General features: G+C 37.0%; 1 protein-coding gene across 3 annotated transcripts in view; it reads left to right on the forward strand.

Moving 5' to 3' along the window:
• Window positions 1-120: 120 nt before the first annotated feature.
• The window catches only part of LOC140815005 (protein SUPPRESSOR OF QUENCHING 1, chloroplastic), a 70,999-nt gene continuing 51,580 nt past the window's right edge, over window positions 121-19,539 (forward strand). Inside the window, exons 1-14 of one of the 3 annotated variants that reach the window (XM_073174099.1) lie at window positions 121-562; window positions 1,296-1,396; window positions 1,777-1,833; window positions 1,906-2,000; window positions 3,116-3,215; window positions 3,731-3,789; window positions 4,250-4,374; window positions 4,697-4,820; window positions 9,177-9,264; window positions 9,375-9,450; window positions 9,647-9,716; window positions 9,896-9,971; window positions 10,368-10,478; window positions 16,346-16,441. In XM_073174099.1, coding sequence (XP_073030200.1) covers window positions 205-562; window positions 1,296-1,396; window positions 1,777-1,833; window positions 1,906-2,000; window positions 3,116-3,215; window positions 3,731-3,789; window positions 4,250-4,374; window positions 4,697-4,820; window positions 9,177-9,264; window positions 9,375-9,450; window positions 9,647-9,716; window positions 9,896-9,971; window positions 10,368-10,478; window positions 16,346-16,441 — 1,536 coding nt within the window. In that variant the 5' untranslated portion in view covers window positions 121-204. The remainder of the gene's footprint in view (window positions 563-1,295; window positions 1,397-1,776; window positions 1,834-1,905; window positions 2,001-3,115; window positions 3,216-3,730; window positions 3,790-4,249; window positions 4,375-4,696; window positions 4,821-9,176; window positions 9,265-9,374; window positions 9,451-9,646; window positions 9,717-9,895; window positions 9,972-10,367; window positions 10,479-16,345; window positions 16,442-19,539) is intronic. The other 2 variants (XM_073174100.1, XM_073174101.1) reach the window with 2 other exon arrangements.

Below are 19,539 nucleotides of genomic sequence, written 5' to 3' on the forward strand. Positions count from 1 at the left end.
AAGAAAAGTAAAAAAGAAAAAGATCAGCGATCTTCCGAGAACACCCCTGACCATGATGTCCAAATGAAAAAAGAGAAAACAAAGACGAAGGGTAATATGGTCTAACAAAATCCAACATCCCCACCTGCTTTTCCCCGCCACTCATAAGTAACCGAAACTGAGCTCAATCAAGGCCGAGACCATCCGCCCTTGTATCGCGCAAAAATGGCGTTGAGACCTGTTCAATCTACTTTTCCTTCTTGCTATTCGAAAACCCATTACAGGAACTCGTTTATGCTGAGCTCTAAATCGATTTTTCTCAGTAATCGATGGCCGTGGAAAGCCAACGACTTGAGGTGTTCAGGGAGGAGAATCGGAAAAATGGTGAAATCGTGCATCACATTGGAAGAGAAGAATGTTCCGGAAACGGGGAACGAATGGGGGAAGGTCTTGGCAGTGTTGTTTGATATGGATGGAGTGCTATGCAACAGCGAAGAGCTATCAAGATTGGCCGCGGTCGACGTTTTCGCAGAAATGGGAGTTCAAGTCACGGTTCAAGATTTCGTGCCTTTCATGGGCACAGGTAGATTTATCTTTTAATGTCATTGATTATTTTTTTCGACTTCATTTCTTAGTGGGCAATTTTGGTCAACATTGCCCTCAACTTGACAGAATTCAGCTTCCCGTTGTCTAAATTTTGGTTACTGTTCTTGATACATTGTGATACTTTCACTTTGCACACAATAGCATGTAGTTTATAACTCTGAAGATGCAATGATTTGAAATGCACATGATATTTTTTGTTTCCTATTTTTTGTTAATGAGGAGGAGGATAGGTTTGGCAGGTATTAATGTCGTGTTTTTTAAGAAAGTATGAATATCCGGTAACTTAATTGATTGAGTCTCCTTTTTTTTTTTTCATTCATTTGTCTCCTGCGTTGAGTTTGCGGGTGGAGGAAAGACCAGTTATGTAACTGGAGCTGGTGATGATTTAATTCGTATTTTCAGGGTAAAAATATTTTTTAAAAATATTTAGAAGCTAAAATTTGAAAACAATGTGATTTGAGTATCTCTCGACTGCCACGCCCATTGGAGCTATTGCACTTTTGAGGCTGTAGTTCAAACTATATCAGTTTCAGCCTGATCTGAATCATCCATGAAATCAATCAGGGTTGATTATTGGGGTGTTATTGGTATACCTTTACTTTTCCCTTTTCCTTTTATTTTCATCCTCTATCATATTCTTTATTTCTTTCCTTCCCTGTCATCGTATATTTCTGCGTATATGTTTGCATGATTTCTCACATACCACTCAGGTGAAGCCAACTTCTTAGGAGGTGTTGCTTCAATGAAGGGTGTGAAGGGATTTAATCCTGAGATGGCAAAGAAGAGATTTTTTGAGATATACCTGGATAAGGTATCAATCAATAAATTTGTAGGGAAAATTGTATTTTGGTCCAGTATATTTACCTTTTGGGGATTTTGGTATTCAATATCGTCAAATTTCAGTATTAATCTATTATTTTTGTTATATTTTGCAATTTTAATCATTTTTCTAATGTAGCACGACATGTTGTTGATGTATAAAGTGGCACATCAGCATTCCCAATGAAAAATGATTAAAATCGCCCAAAATTGAAAGATACATTACTAAGACTGAAATTTGACAAAACATATGACCAAAATCTTAAAGAGGTAAATATATATGACAAAAAATGCTATTGTCCCTAACTTTATCCAATTTTTTTTTGTTTGTGAAATCCAATAGAGTCCTCAATGTTGTTCCCTTTTTAATAGTATGCAAAGCCAAATTCTGGCATAGGTTTTCCGGGAGCCTATGAACTTGTAATACAGGTATTATCATTAACAAATACTTTGGTTGCCTTTTTCTTTTGATTTTTTAAGTGACTCTGTGACGAACAACAGTGTATAGACCAAGGACTTAAAGTTGCTGTGGCATCTAGTGCTGATCGTATAAAGGTAGATGCCAATTTAGCGGCTGCTGGTTTGCAGCTGTCATTGTAAGTTCATTTATATCGATCGCAACATTATTATAAAGTCTCAATTTTCAGTATTTATCTATTAATTGATGTTTAATTACTTGTTATGATTACATATGCATATGTGCCCATATATTTTGTGAAACTGTATCATAGAATTTAAAAGCATTCTTCAGCTTCGTTACTGCTCAGCAAACCTTGTGGTGTCGTGATAATTGATGTAGTCTATCTTGGGATACTATATCCCTTCTCTTTTCAAGAAAATCCATAACGGGTACAAGTCATCCACTATTTGATTAGTGACCATTTCACGAGTTCATTATAATTTACATCTGGAAGAAATTTTTATCTGTAATTACAAAACAAGACTCACACTAACAAGGGAAGATGTTCTGAATTTATTTGTATACATATCTTGTTATGAATGTGTTCAGGCACTAAAGTTTCAAGATCGCACGCCTCTTGAAAAATAAACCAATTTGGATGTATTACTATATATTTTGTAGTTTTGAAAAATTGAAGTGTACCTTTTGTTTTGGTATAAATTGTTAGATTGTTCTTTTAAGTAATCATTTTGGAGTCTTCTCTTCGTGGTGATGGTATGCCCTAGAAAAGGTGCTAATGGTAGCTCTTAGGATCTTTCTGTGTTGTGGTGGAATCTCACATTACGAATCTCAAACATATTACGTTTAAAAGCTCTTCAACAAGTCACTAATCTCATTCAGGGAAAAGTAACCCCTTTAGTTGGCCAAGAACATATCTGGCATTTCAAAAGCCTTTCTGGTAGTCCTATAATTTCCTCAAGCATATTATGGAGCACACTTGTTCCCTTTGAAAAATCTCCATTCATATGTCAAAAATTATTTATGTAAAATTCATTTGGGCTTAGAATATAATTAAATTGAATGTATGAGAAAAAAATTGTCAATGATAAATGTGGGCGGAAAGCTGCAAGTTAGTTGCATAAAACAGAAAAGATGCATGTTTCGATGTGATGAAACTACTACTAAAATTTGTATATTATTCATGGAAACTATTACATGTTTTCTTTTTTCTGCAATAATAATTATTTCTTGTAACCTATTGGACTATTTTTTAATGGTTTTGTTTCTGTGGAACTTTTGTTCTATTACCAGGTTTGATGCTATTGTTTCTGCGGATGCATTCGAAAACTTGAAACCTGCTCCTGACATATTTTTAGCTGCATCAAAAATTTTGGATGTGCCCCCAAGTGAGGTCAGCTGTTCACATTTTGCTATTTCTTGTCATTGTAGTGGCTATTTTTGTTCTTATTTATGCTTTGTACATGGGCATAGTTCCTTTGCCTCATGATTAGTCGAACTTGGGTGGAGATGGCTCCAAGTTGGTGAATAACATCCGTGAATTGGGGCATCAAATATCTTTTTTATTAAACTAAGTATTTTCTTGATGAAGTTGCAAACCTAAGTAAGTTGTTCTAAAAAAGAACAGTAATATTCATGGATATGGATCACCTGGGATAGTTGAGTTTTTGAACTCTCTATATCCACATTTTTATTTTATTCTGGCTTCTGGGTCCAACTTTGGCTTGTTGATTTTTTGAACTCTCTATATCATGTTTTTATCTTCTTCCAGCTGCACACAAAAAAAAAAAAAAAAAAAACTTTTTGACTTGTTGATTTAAGGATTTTTCAGAAGGTTGTTATCCAGTATCACAGGATTTGGTAGAAAGGAATACATCAGCATATTTTCATTTTTCCATATACATGCAGTGCATTGTGATTGAAGATGCATTAGCAGGGGTACAAGCTGCCAAATCAGCTGGCATGAGGTAACTTAGCATTTTCCATTCACTTTGGTTATATTTATGCTAAGTTCCAGTTTCTCAGCAGAGGAATTCTTGTTAATATTGATCTTTATTCTTTTCACTCTCTAATAAGCTATGATCTCGATTCTTTGGTTGGCTTCTTTACATGTCCCGGCTCCAGTAATTGTGCTCTGTTCGGATAATTTCTTTAATTTTTGATATCATTCAACTCTCATGATTATTCCATGATTTCATTATTGTTCTCCATGAAAAGAAAGGGGACCGATTTACAATTTTTTGTCAACTATAATTTTCTATTTAAGTTGCATTTTCTTGGTTATTCCTCTTTTTAGTTTTAATAGCTTGCATTCCAAGCTTGGCCTTACGTCACTTTACCGCAAATTAAATGCCATTTTGGTTCTCTCCCCTGTCATTTTTTATTGTTCTAGATTTTAGATTTTTTACCTAATTTTTCGGCTTGCAGATGCATTGCTGTGACTACCACCTTGGCAGAAGATACTTTAAAAACAGAGTGTCCATCACTTATTCGGAAGGATATAGGAGATATTTCACTTGATGATATTCTCAATGGTGGCTCTGGTTGCCATAGTATGTAGTTGTGGAAGATAATTTATTAATGTCTTTTGCATAAGTGGTGCTGTATGTTGTGCAGACTCCTTCCGTATGAAATGTGAAACAGTAACTAAGCTTATTCCTTGAGATGAGTCTGTATACAATAAAGTTTCTTTGTTATAAATTAAGCTTTCTGTTTTCTATAAATTTTTCGTTCTTTCTGTAAAATTTTATGTACCGTTCTAAAAGTGTTTTAGAAGCACTTAACTATGGTACTTATAGCAATTCTTATTTGCTAGTCCTTGACATAGAAGACTTCTAAAGTGAATTAACATCTAATGATGAGTAAATTTTCCAGATCCAAAGAAGCAGCCTTCCCAGTCTAATAGTGTACCACAAAGTCTGACCAACATAAATGGTAGCGAAATTAAATCATTTCAGGAAAATGAATCTGTTGAAGATTCACTCCTCTCTGTTGGAGGGTAAGGATGATTTCTAATTTGATGACTCCTTTGGTTCAATTATTTTGATTTTACGTAGAAATTCAAAAGATCGATGTATTTTTGTTGATAGAATAGTCATTGGTACTATTTGTCTACATTAGAATAAACGTTTCTCCATCATAGGGTTTTAAAATGATTTTCATGATGGTTGTTCATTATGTTTGTAATCGAAAGCATGCTAAGCTATTGTATTTCAATGGAACAACCTATTTCCGACATCTGAAAATAGAGATCTATACGAAATATGGCATGGAAGTTTTTCGTTTTACTCTCTTTGGCTTATAAAAAATCTCGTACTTTAATTTTTAATAATGAGGCCTTATTTTATTTTTTGCTTGTGTATCGCAAATTTGTGAATTTGATATTTGTCAATATTTTAGGAGTCATATCGACAAAATGTTAATGTTGTTTCAGGTATTTAATTTTTATGGTGTTATTTAATGAAAGCTTTTGCATCTAAATGCACTTCAATAGTCGCAATACCCCTTTGAATTTTTTGGCAAGAGAAACATAATTGGGATAACAATCAACTTTTGTCCTGTGACCACATTCATTGTGGTTAGAACTTCAAGTGAGAAAATGAACAGTCATTCACAAAACTCAAGCATGAGATGCTTCGATTCATTGATTCAAGAGTTGGAATTATGTGATCCACCTTTACTGAATGGAAAATTCACGTGGTCGAACTTACGGGATATGCCTATTTGCTGTAGATTGGATAGATTCATGTTCATGACAGGTTGGACTGAATTTTTCCCATTCAACAGGCAAACAATCTTACCACGAATCACTTCTGATAATTTCCCTGTTGTTTTGGATATGGAAAAAATTAAGTGGGGTCCAACACCTTTCAGATTCGAGAATGTGTGGTTAAGGGAAATTTTTTTAAATCTTTAGCATCAATTTGGTGGGACAGAGCGGCGGTTCGAGGTTGGGAGGGGTATAAATTTATGATGAAACTAAAATCGGTAAAGATGGAAATAAAGAGATGGAATAAGGAGGTTTATGAGATGGTGGATATGAGAATGGGGGAGTTAAGACGAAAAATCAGCGTGTTGGATGAGTTAGAGAGTGATGGATTGGGGTCGGAAGAGGTAGCGAATGAGAGAAAGGAAAATAAAATGCAGTTGGAAGATTTAATATGTCGACAGAATCGAATACATTATCAAAAAAACAAGATTAAATGGGTTAAAGAGGGGGATCAGAATACTAAGTTTTCCATTCACTTTTAAACCAAAGGAGGAGCAAGGCTACCATAAACAGATTGGAAAGGGAGGATGGATAGATCACAAGTGATGAAGATGAGATTGTAGCAATTATTTTGAGGTATTTCGAGGAGTTGTATGGAAAGAAGGATGTGAGAAGTTGGGGGATTGAAGGCGCCGAGTGGTGCCCCATTGACGATTCTATGAGCCGAGAACTAGAGAAAAGTTTTACAGAAGATGAAATAAAGAAAGCGGTTTTCGAGTGTGATGGTGGTAAGAGTCCAGGGGCAGACGGATTCACTTTGGCTTTTTTCCAGGATTGTTGGGATATAGTTAAGGGAGATATTATGAGAGTTTTTGATGAATTTTATCGGACGGGAGCCGTAAATGGTGTTACCAACGAAACTTATATTTGTTTAATAAGGAAAAAAGTGAATCTATCGAAGTTAAGGATTTCAGACCGATTAGCCTAGCCACAAGCTTGTATAAGATTCTAGCAAAAGTTTTAACTTCAAGGATCAAAAATGTCATATCAGATACGATCTCGGAATCACAAAATGCTTTTGTCGAGGGAAGACAGATACTCGATTGTGGTCTTATAGCGAATGAATTGATTGAAGAAGGTAGAAGAAAGAAGAAGAAAGAGTGGGTGTTTAAGGTGGATTTCGAAAAGGCTTACGACAATGTGAATTGGGAGTTCCTTGATTTTGTGCTGATGAAAAAAGGGTTCGGAGACAGATGGAGAAAGTGGATAAAAGGATGTGTATCGAACGTCTCATTTTCGGTTATGATTAACGGGAAGCCAAGGGGGAAAAGTAGGGCGCATAATGGACTCCGTTATTGTTTAACTTGGTAGTGGATGTTTTGGGAAGATTGATTGATAAGGCCAAGGTAACAAATATGATAAAGGGGATTGAGGTGGGTAGAGACAAGATAGAGATTACTTACATTCAGTTCGCCGACGACACACTATTCTTTGCGAGGAATGAGGACCACATAAGGTTTTTGGTTTTAGTAGTGAGATCATTCGGGTTTATGTCTGGATTAAAAATAAATTTGGAAAAAGTGCATTGATGGGTATCAACTGTGAAGCAAGTGAGGTTGAGTTGTTGGCACAAGAAATTGGATGTGGTAAGGAGAGTTGGCCTATTAAATATTTGGGAATGCCTTTAGGTGGAAATCCATTGAAAGAATCGTTTTGGGAACCGATTGTGACTAAGGTTGCCAAAAAATTGGCAAGTTGGAAAAAAGCATTTTTGTCAAGAGGAGGAAGATTGACTTTGATATCATCGGTTTTGAATTCTATTCCGATATATTACTTGTCTCTCTTTAGAATGCCAAATTTTATTGCAGAAATGATTGAAAGGATTTCAAGAAATTTTTTCTGGGATGGAGCGGATGGAGATGTTCATAGCCACTTGGTTGCGTGGAAGCAAGTGTGTAAACCTAAGGAAAAGGGGAGGTTAGGCGTTGGAAATATCATTTTGAGAAATAAGTCCATGATGGGGTGGTGGAGATTTTGTACCGAAGAAGGAACTCTTTGGAAGAAGATCATTGTGAGTTTATATGGGTTTCAAGAAAACGGGTGGGATGCGGGTTTGGCGAGAAATGTTACGTTCAAGTGCCCTTGGAAATTTATTTCACGAATTTACCCGACTTATCAGCGGCTTGTGTCGTCAAAGGTGGGGGGGGGGGTAATAAGATTAGATTTTGGGAAGATAGGTGGTTGTGGGATTCTTCGTTGAAAGAGCTATTCCCTGCTTTATTTCAGTTGTCATCACTTCATAATATGCCAATTTCTCAATATTCTGTTTTCGATAGCCAATTAAATACTCAATCTTGGGATTTTCGTTTTAGGAGAGCAGTCAGAGATGAGGAACTAATCCAGTTGACCGAGTTATTAGGATTGATAGAGAGTGTGAGGTTGGTAGAAGGGGTAGAGGATTATCGATTGTGGCAAGGGGATTCATCTGGTGTTTTCACGGTCAAATCATTCTTCGAGTCTTTTTTTACAAGTACGAACTTTCCACTTTTTCCTCTTCTAGACCATATTTGGAAGGTTCCGGTCCCGATAAAAATACAGGTGTTCTCATGGATAGCTACCCAGGGTAAGTTACCGACCTCGGAGATGATGCAATTAAAGTGGCCCTCGATGAATATTTCTCCGAGTTGGTGTGTTTTGTGTAGGAATGACTCAGAAACTCAAGATCATATGCTCATCCATTGTCCATTCTCGTGCGGTTTGTGGGCTAAGGCGTTGAAAGAACTTCAGTTAGTATGGGTGATGCTGGAATCAACAGAGAGGTTATTTGCAATGGACCTTGGTCAGCAGACAGGTATTAGGGGAAAAACTTTTTGGCGGGTCGATGTCAGTGCATCTGCTGGTTCGTTTGGCTCGAAAGAAACAGAAGAATATTTGATGAAAAGGACGAATCACGAGAAGGGAAAGAATAAAGATAGCGGTAGCACTGTGGGTTGGCACTCACGAAGAATTCAAGAATGCCTCCATACTTGATATTTTGCGAGATTGGGCTCTTGTTTATCATTAAGTATTAAAGTTTTGTGTAGATTTTCATTTAGTGGATCACTAGTCCACTAATGTAATTAACACTTAATTATTAATAAATTATCGTTTCTTATAAAAAAAAATATAAATGGTGTTTTTAGCCATCATAACGGCAGACTTGCGTCTCAGGTGTTCTAAAATCAGACAATAGATTATTGTACCTTGTCTCTGCGTGATGCGATTGTCTTATGCTCTTTGTTGATCAGTTATCAATTTTCTAGTGCAGTACAAAGCAAATTTACAAGAGTGGTTCAGTGACACTTTCGGAATAACTTTGTCTCAGCTGGTCATGAAGTTCCTCGATTCGCCTTTTGCCTAGTCATAAATAATTAGTGGAATTAATGATAAAACTATTTGATAACCAATGTCGCGATGTTTTTTGTGTTCATAGTGCTGGAGCACCTATTCTAACTTCCGCCCCTAAAAGTATTGCAGAATGTTTCTTGTTTTCGCTTTCAGAAATTTAAACGCCAAATTTACTCATTATCAACTTAATGAAGTCAGTACTGTATAAGGACATTCAGTCCAACACTTCTTGAAATCACAAAAATGATTTGCTGGCAGGTTACAGGGTTCTCGACGAAACATCTTGAGGTATGGAAGTTTGGGGATTGCTGTTTCTTGCCTTTACTTCTCCGTCGTAAATTGGAGGGTATAATGCTGTTTGATGAAAAAGCAAATTGTGAATTCCGCAAATTAGGGGATGTCCTCAAACATTACCTTTTCTCCTTGAGTTAAACTGGCCTTGCCATGTCTTTGCAGGCCATGCAATATGTATCTCCAAAAGCTATATGGAATTCGGTTTTTGGGTCCAGTAACCCTTCTTTTGGGCAGAAAGGTTGTTTATTATGATCAATAGATCTACTTGCCAATGTTTGGCCTGTCGAGCCTATGATTGGTTCTGTACACGTCTTTCTCATTTTTTTTTACTTCTATGATAAAATGCCTCTCTCAATAATCTTTATTCAAATTTATAACTTTCTCTGTGCACAATATTTAGTAGATTTGAAAATTGCTATCCTATTTCCTTCTAGTGATTGCAGAAGAAGTCGATGACAAGAGAGTCGAACAGTTTATCACTTACATGTCTGATTTGGAGAAAAGGTGCATAGAAATTTCCTGTCTTTTTGTTCAACAGCAATTCAGTAGTCCTGAGATTCTAAGTTGTTGCAGTACTGTATTTAACCTTTCTTTCTTGATCTTCACATTATACTTGATGTGTGGTTTTAACATAATTCATCTTTTGATAATTTGTTTCCATATTCTTAACTTCATCATGTAAGAGGAACTGCAACAACTGTGCCGGAGTTTCCATCTAAACTTGACTGGCTGAACGCGACTCCTCTTCAGTTCCGCAGGGTAAAGTCTGTGTGTAATATTGTTCTTCTTAACTGGTTTGATATGATTATTCATGTTTAATTTTCTTCAGAGGAAGAAACTCGTCTTGACATTTTTTATAGTCGACCTTTGACCATAGAGGCTAGAGCTGAAAAACCCTCCTGGTTGATTGTTTAATTTTGTCTCTTTTTCAGTACAGATATTATGAATTCATAATATGGATTATATCTGACGAAACTTAAATTGTTGGCTACGAGTGTTTTGGATTTCTTTGACTTATATTTTTTGTTTTTTTCTCATGTCCTATAGTTTCAAGTGAGGTTTTATATTTTAAAGGTTGTACATTGTCTTAAGCATTTGAAACATCACAAAACAAAGAATATGGTGGGGTTTCTGATTTAATCTCTGATTTCACAGGATTTGAAAGGAAAAGTGGTTCTTCTGGATTTCTGGACCTATTGTTGTATAAATTGTATGCATGTGTTACCGGACCTACAGTTTCTCGAGAAAAAGTATAAAGATATGCCGGTAAGATTTTGTCATCATTATATAGCTTCTTATATTCTGTTAGGTTATATTAAATAAATACTCTTTTCTTCTAGTCACTCCAAGTGAATTTCGGTCGCTTGAAAGTATTCCATCTCCGTGAATTTATATGTGATGTAGTCTTCCTTATTTGATTGCATGTATGATACAACATTATGATTCATGCGGCAGAACTTATAATGAAGTGTAGTATATTTTGACATAGCTTTTATGTGATGTAAACTGTAAACAGGATTTGCCCATTATGCTTGATGTTACATATGACTTAAATCACATGCTTTGTTATATATCAGTTGAACGATGACATTAACGGCAGATTGGTATAAATTACCAAGACTATAGCCTCCCTTCACCATCTGAATCTAGAATTTCTCTGGATCATATTTTCCTGGCATTTGAAAGATAAACAACTCTTGAACTACCTAATACATAATGACCTAGATTCAAAGAGTTTAGGCGATGTTCTCAGCTCACTTCCTGGGTTCGTATGAAATTAACTAATATCATCACTATCACTAACTATTTTTTTTATATGAAACATATTTTATTGATAGTGAAATAAAAATTACAAAAAGCTGATAAGAAATCCGCTCTAAATAAGGTAGGAAAAGTCAGACAACGACACCATAATCATGACATTACAAATGTCCAGTCCCTAGCTAAGTCTCCGATATTTACGCAGTATCGTGGACCAACTCGCAACCCTGAATTTTATTTTATCCCAGACTTCGTCGACGGACTCCGACTTCTCTTCAAAGATTCTTTCCAGCCAAACAGACCAAAATATACAATGAACAATCATAAACCAGAATGTCAGATGTTTTCTTCCAGATTGCAAACATGGTTCAGAATAAACATCTCCTTTGCCTTCTCCGGAGAAACCCAAACTAAATCCAGCTCTTTTAGTGCCTGCTGCCAAATTGTTGAAGTAAAAGGACAATGAAGTAGTAAATGATCTCGAGTTTCCTCATTCCTTTGACACAAACAACACCATTGTGGACTTAATACACAGGCCGGCCATCTTCTTTGCACTGAGTCGTTAGTTTGTAATTTGTCCAAAGCCACAATCCACGAAAACACTTGAACCTTCGGTGGGACAGGTATTTTCCAGATGTTATATAGATGAAGGGAGTAGAAGTAGCTGAGGAAAAAAACGAACTATAAAAAGATTTAACAGAAAACAACCCTGAAGAATCTCCCGCCCAATATATGTAATCCTCAACACCCCACTCCAATCTAACGTCCTGTAAAACCCGTAAAAGTTCATTGAACTCTCTCTTCTCTCTCTGTAAAATTCCTTCTAAAACGGACATCCCAATGAATCACTAAGTTAGCGCTGCTATTGACTAAATCAACAAAGCTTAAGATAGGCTTGTTAGTTAAAGTACTAAGCCGAAATAGTGATGGAAAACAAACTTGGAACGAGACTCCCCCTACCCACTCATCCTCTCAAAACCGAATGATATTACCCTCTTTAAGCACCCCCCGTACCAACTGATGAAAAGCCAGGTAGGATCGAGAGATATATTTCCAAGGACTTCTGAAGGTCGTATTCCCCGCCAAACTCAAATCCCAACCATTTTCTTGAGTACCGTAAATGCTTATGACCACTTTTTTCCACATATTCTCCCTTTCCACCGAGCCTCTCCACCATCGTTTTCCAAGAAGCGCTTTCTTCTGTAAACTAACGTATACGAATGTTGCCCAATCCCCGGCCTCCTCTATCCTTTGGTTTACACACTTGACCCCATCCAACTACATGGCACTGATTTTCTCCATCGGCCCCATCCCAAAAACAATTCCTCATCAATCTTTCCATTATGATCCCCACCTTATTCGGCACTTTGAAGATGGACATAAAATACGAAGGCATGGCACTTAAAACTGCCTTGATCAAAGTTAGTCGTCCCCCCCTTGACAAAAAAAATTTCTTCCAACTTGCCAATTTATTTGTCATTTTGGTTAAGACCGGTTCCCAGAACTCCATAGTCATTGGGTTACCTCCCAAAGGAACCCCTAGATATTTTAGCGGAAATGTGCCTCTATTGCACCCAATCATCAAAGCCATTCCATCAATTTCCTCGTCCGCCATATTCAAGCCAACACCGTACTTTTATCCAGGTTAATATTAAGTCCCGCTAGTAAGCCGAACCTCTTGAGTATTGCCAATATTTCCAGCAAGTGCAACCTTGGTTGAGCAAAAAACAAAGTGTCATCCGCAAATTGCAAATGTGAAATTTAGACTTTTTGTCGACCTACCTCAAGCCCTCTTACTTTGTTGTCATCCTTTGCCTTATCAACCATCCTTCCCAACCCGTCAACAACTAAATTAAAAAGCAATGGTGAAATGGGGTCCCCTTGTCAAGTCCTCTCTCCCCTTTAAATTTACCCCGTGGCCTACCTTTGATAAAAATTGAATATGAAACATTAGAAACGCAACCCATTATCCACTTCCTCCACCTATCTCCGAATTGTTTCTTTTGTAAATTCAAATCCAAAAATCTCCAATCGACGTTATCATAAGCTTTTTCCAAATCAACTTTAAACACCCATCCTCTCTTTTTATTTCTTCGGTAAAGCTCGACCACCTCATTAGCGATTAGACAACAATCCAAAATTTGTCTACCTTTAATAAAGCCACACTGATTCTCCGCAACTGTGTAGGTAATGACTTTTTTCAATCTGTTTGTCAAGACCTTAGCCAAAATTTTGTACAAACTCGTTATTAAGCTGATAGGTCTGAAATCTTTTATCCTGATTGCATCTTATTTCTTTGGAATGAGACATATATAAGTTTCATTTGTAATACCATTAACAGTACCACTATGGAAGAATTCAGCAAACACCCTCACTACATCATCTTTGACCGTGTCCCAATTATGTCGAAAGAAGGCCATTGTGAACCTATCCGGCCCTGGAGCCTTACAACCATCGCTATCAAACACGGCATTTTTAATCTCTTCCTCCAAAAATGGTGCCTCCAACTCTTCGGCATGATTCAAATGTAACTCACTTCATTCCAAACCACGTAATTCCTCCACATCTCCGCCCAAATATCCCTGCACCCATTCCGATTTCCTATACAACCTTTGGTAAAATCTTATGATCTCCTCTTCAATCTGTCTATCCTCAGTGACCGTCGACCCGTCCTCCAATTCCACTTTATTTATCATTGCTTTGTTCCTTCTGTTGGTTAGTAACGAATGAAAAAATTTCGTGTTTTGATCCCCTTCCCTCATCCAACTTAGTTTCGCTTTTTGGCACTGCATTTGCGATCTTCTGAGCATTTGTTTTTCCAACTCACATCTTAATTCTTTTCTTTCCTTTTTCAGCAAATCAGACCACCTCCCCGTCACTTCTAATTCATCTAACCTTTGAATACCACTGATCAACTCCCTAATTCTAATTCCCACATCTCCAAACACCTCTTTGTTCTATTTGGACACTTTCTCTTTGATCTTTTTCAATTTCTTCATGAAATTATAACCTTCCCATCCCTGATTGGTCCCGTTATTCCACCATTCCTTGACAAAATCTTTGAAGTTAGATTGTGACAGCCAAACATTCTCGAACCTAAAAGGCACAGAACCCCGCCAAAATTTAGTTGTGTCTAGCAATACTGGACAGTGATCCGAAGTGGTTCTTGGTAAAACCGTTTGTTTAAAAAATGGGAGTATTTCTCTCCATCCCTTAGAAATGAGAAATCTGTCTAAACGACAACAAATTGGTTCCACACAAAAATTCGACCACGTGTATTTTGCATTCAATAGTGGGGGATCTTGAAGTTGTAAATCATCTATCAGACAATCAAAACATCTCATGCTCGTGGTTATGGAAAGGCTGTTCATTTTTTCTCCCGTGTTTCTAACCATGTTAAAGTCACCTCCCATGCACCATTTATCTCCGCATATAGAATTCAACCCCGCCAATTCATCCCAAAAAAATTCTCTCTCTCGCGGCTTAACCGGACCATAGATGGCCGAAAACCACCATTTGATATCACCAATCCTGCGAATTTCAATCGACACCGAAAATTCTCCTATCAAATTATCACAAACTGCCACCACTCTCAGGATCCCACATCACCAGAATACCCCCCGCTCTTCCCATCGACCGTAGACAAACCCATTCAACAAATCTCGATTTCCAGACACTAGCAACAAATTTTCTATCCACCCGTTCTCTTTTAGTTTCCAATAGCACCACTATTTCTGGTTTTTCACATCGTAAGACATTCCGGATTAATTCTCTCCTAGCTGCTGCCCCTCCACCTCTTATATTCCAGGAGCAGATTTTCATAATGAAACATTGGTTCCCTTTGAAGTTGAGCCTCTCTCATAATTGATACCACACTGTAATCTGTGCAATTCTCTACTCAAAATATCACTCGACTTTCTAGACCCTTCCAATCGAATTCCACCTGTGACTACCTCTTCCGTTTCTTTTACAGCACACTTACTATTAACCTTCGCAGCCCCTATGAAAATTTCTTTCTCGATACCCGGCTTTTCATCTACCCTCTCCCTCCCTCCTCCTAAAATACCGCTGGCCCACGTTAGAACTCGTATTACCCGTTTTTTGTGGCATGTCGGAAGTAATAGGTCCTTTTAATGGTGAGAACAGCCCTGCCATTGCCACAAAGCCTTCTTCCATTGTATCAGTTTGCTCAGATCGAATTGATGACTAAAAGATTAGGAATCACGATTATTGGTTAATCTTGAATATGTATATCACATCTCAAAAATAAAAATATTAATCGTTTAATTTTTTTAATTAGCACTGATTTTATCCCTATTAAAGAATGTGAGTAAACTTATAACATAATTAACTACCAATATCATATTTTAGCGTTAATTTAGTTGAATTATATTATATCTAAAATGTATTAACGTGCGATAACCAGCCTCTTGCTAGTTTTTTTTTTCAAAATTAGTAAAAGACATCACACATTTACAAATTTGATTTCTTCCTACTAAATGTTAGCTTCTGAGATTAGAATCTCCTAAAATAAAAGTTTAAAATTAATTCTTATGTTCTTTGATTCTAACAATATTAAAACCAATGACTAAATAAATTACATATATCCTTTGTTTGGTCTTGTGACCTCTAAGTCGGGATTCAAATTTTCAGGCCTAGAGTTTTCTAAGGCCAGTCCTTCACCCTCCAATGGAGGATTGAAAGAGAAAGATATCTTCAAAAAAAAAGAAAAAGAAAGAGAAAGATTGGTAATAGAGAATAGCAAAAGGGTTTAAAAAAAGAAAGGTGAACCTGTGATTCAGGTTTGGATTTAGACGGTGTTAGGTGTATCATGGGTATCTGATTAGTGTTTGAGATTGGATTATAGCCAGGAATAATGTTGAAGATGTCGGGATTAGGATAGATAAATAAATATATTTTTTAGTTATTTGATTAAAAAAATTATTTTAGCCTTGTCCAAAATGAACTAGATATGACCTTTCGGTTTATTTCTTTAATTACATATTTTGCTATGTGACATAAATTAATATTTTTATTATTAAGGAGAGTAAAAAAATCATACGATTTTTTGATAGTGATAAGCATTTATGTATGATTCTGGAAGATTAAACAAGTCGAGGTTGATGTATTCAGGGTTTAACTAGCATCAAAAGCTATAAAATTTAGTCCTAACAATGTGTTGGTTTAATGAGAAATAGAATCATATATAACAAGTAATTGCACGTTTGAAAATTTCCTGAATTTGGTGCAAAAAATTATGCCCTGTTATTTGCTACAGCTGCATATGGTGGGATTGTTGTATTCACAGTTTAACTGATAAATTTCATGTTATTTTGTTCATTTCAGTTGTGTGATTAGTGGTTATTTCACAGTTTGTTGTCGTAGGAGTACATTCTGCAAAGTTTGATAATGAGAAAGACTTAGAGGCCATTCGAAATGCAGTTTTGCGCTATGGAATCACTCATCCAGTCAGTATCTCTATTTGAATTACCCTTGAATCATTTTATTCATAAATTTTGTGGTGTGGGCTCGGTATATGCTTTATGAAAGTTGGTCATGTGTCTAAAAAGAAGGTGTAAAAATTAAGCTTAATCTATTTTCTTGTGATTTTTGCTGAGAAATATAGGATTTCTTATATACGAAACAACTTTTTCTATTCTTTTTATTGCATGGTTCAAGTGCCTTTGGGGCTCTTTGATCTTTGAACTAGGAAATATTTTTTTATATCTGTATTGTAATCAGTCATCATCCTTAAGATTGCGAAATTGTGGGTACAACCCTTGCGGCGAGTGGCTCATTGGAGGCAGCACCCTTGTTGGAGGAGAAACTTACCATTACAAGTGGGGAATTATAGAATATGCAAGCAGCATAAACGATCAGTGGAAAAATTTATTGAAGTTTCTGTCATTGACTATCATGTTCTTGAAGATAAGTTGGGAAACTCAATCATATACTTAGAATTGGATTTGAAAGGATTATAAATTTTCAGTTAGATTGAACACGACTTCTATGGTGAAATCTAGCTGTAAATCCATGGCATAGAGATGATTGATATTGTGTTATTTAACACTTCCAAAGATATATCGGTTTGTGATACCTCCTATATTTATGAATCAAAGCCTGTCACTTCCACCAAACAAGGAACTCAATAGTCAATGACTATATATATATCCCATTTTTTACAAATATCGCAAGAGTTGAATGATTTTAATTGCATCCAAATCATTTGTAGTGATGATGCAACTCTCTTCAAAATGTTAATCGAAAAGGAAAGGATTTTCTATAATCTTCTTGATCTGAATTTTTGTCACGCCCGAGACCGGGGTTAGTCGACACCGGCGTTATCTCGCAATCACATAATTGCAAAACAACTAGCCTCGTAGTACAGCATATACCAAACCAGTTTATTTTCATAAATTTCCCAAAAGTTCAACGTCTTTACAACTCAGAAAGAAATAGAAACATGCGGAAGCGTAAATACGTAATACTGAAATCATAAGACTGAATAATCGATCGATCACGAATTAGACTGCTTCTTCACCATCCCCAAAAGTATTCTTGCTTCTCATCCTCAATTTGATTCTCATTCTTATCTGGGTGGGAGTAGGGAGTAAGGGGTGAGTATTTTGGGGAAATACTCAGTAAATGGGGGGGGCCAATCGTGCATGAGAAATATCGAGGTTATACATATACACGAATTATCACAATTTCAATATTTAGCATGTCGAATCATATACAAAAAACGGATACAGCACTGAAATCATCTCATTTTCTATGGTCTTTAACTGATCAGTCCCCTATATGTTACTCCTCTAAGGGGCGAGGCCAAAGGAACGGTTATTATAACCCACCGCATCAGGGCCTAAACAAAGATTTCAAAGTTCGGAATTTCCTTTACCATTTCTAAATCGAATCATTACAGTGCTTTTACAAATACTCAACATGCTTTCAGTAAACGAAAATTCCAAAAAGGGTTACATACGAAGCAGAACGAATATATCATGCCGATATAATTTTCAAGGTCATAGCTATTTTCGAAATATATTATGCCAATTGAAGTAGTAGCAAAAACCCACTTACAGTATTCTGACTGCTCAAGGAAACGTAAACGTGAACGATGAGATTGCGGCAGAGCTTTGTTACTAGAGGGCGAAGAGCTTCGAGATTACGGTGCTGCTAGAGAGGATTTCGAGAATTTGGGTGTGTAAGTTTCGAATGAGGAGCCCTCCTTTTTATAGGCGCAAATAATCTTCTACAAGGTAAGCTCTGAAGTCGCTCCACGAATGATGCTGCGTTGATGGCTCCACGAATGACGCTGATGGCTTAATCAATGGTGATTCCACTAACCTCTCCCGGATGAATGTGGCCACTTTTTGGTTCAAGGTGCTCACTCGAGATTTATGCTGAAATGGAGTGATTTTGGCTGTATGAGTTCCTCCACAATTGGTGCACTTCCATAGTGCATGGTCTTCACATTCTCCCCTCCTTAATGTAAGTTTCGTCCTCGAAACTTGGATTATCCTTATCCTTCGAAAAGGTAAGGGTAATGGTTTCTCATTTTCTCTTCGAGTTCCCAAGTGGCTTCTCTTTCGGTGTGATTGGACCATTGTACTTTGACGTATGGAATCGTTCGTCGTCTTAGCACTTGGTCTTTGGCATCCACAATTCTGATCGGGACTTCCTTATAAGTAAGGCCTTCATTCAAGTCTCCCTCGATTAAGAGTGGTTCCGCTTCGAGGATGTGGCTTGGATCCGAAACATATCTTCTTAGTTGTGACACATGGAAAACATTATGGATTCTAGACATACTCGGTGGGAGTGCCCATCTGTATGCAAGTGTCCCCACTTTCCCTAGAATTTCGAAAGGTCCAACATATCTAGGGTTCAGTTTCCCGGGTTTGTTGAATCGAACCACACCTTTCATTGGTGATACTTTCAAGTATGCTTTATCTCCCGTTATGAATTCCACTGGTCTTCTTTTCAAATCAGCCCAACTTTTCTGTCGGTCTTGTGCCACTTTAAGTCTCTCCTTGATTATAGCGATTTTATCCACTGTTTCTTGGATCAATTCGGGTCCAGTGATGGCCTTTTCTCCTACTTCATCCCAATATAGTGGTGACCGACATTTTCGCCCATACAGAGCTTCATACGGTGCCATTCCGATGCTGCTGTGAAAACTGTTATTGTAAGCAAACTCAATCAAAGGCAAATGTTCACTCTAATTACCGCTAAAGTCTAGGGCACATGCTCTCAGCATGTCTTCTAAAGTTTGAATTGTCCTCTCTGTTTGACCATCGGTCTGAGGGTGGTAGGCCGTACTGAGGGTGACCTTAGTTCCCATGGCTTGTTGAAAACTCTTCCAAAAACGAGATACAAACCTCGGGTCTCTGTCTGACAAGATGCTGGCTGGGACCCCATGTAATCGTACGATGTTATTCATGTACAATGTGGCTAGCTTGTCCAAATTATAGTTCATGCGGACTGGTAAGAAATGCGCAGATTTTGTGAGTCTATCTACGATTACCCAGATGCCATCATGGCTTTGTCTAGACTTTGGTAACCCAAC

The sequence above is a fragment of the Primulina eburnea genome, chromosome 15 (genome assembly GCF_022965805.1).
Source record: "Primulina eburnea isolate SZY01 chromosome 15, ASM2296580v1, whole genome shotgun sequence".
In the NCBI taxonomy this organism is placed as follows: domain Eukaryota; kingdom Viridiplantae; phylum Streptophyta; class Magnoliopsida; order Lamiales; family Gesneriaceae; genus Primulina; species Primulina eburnea.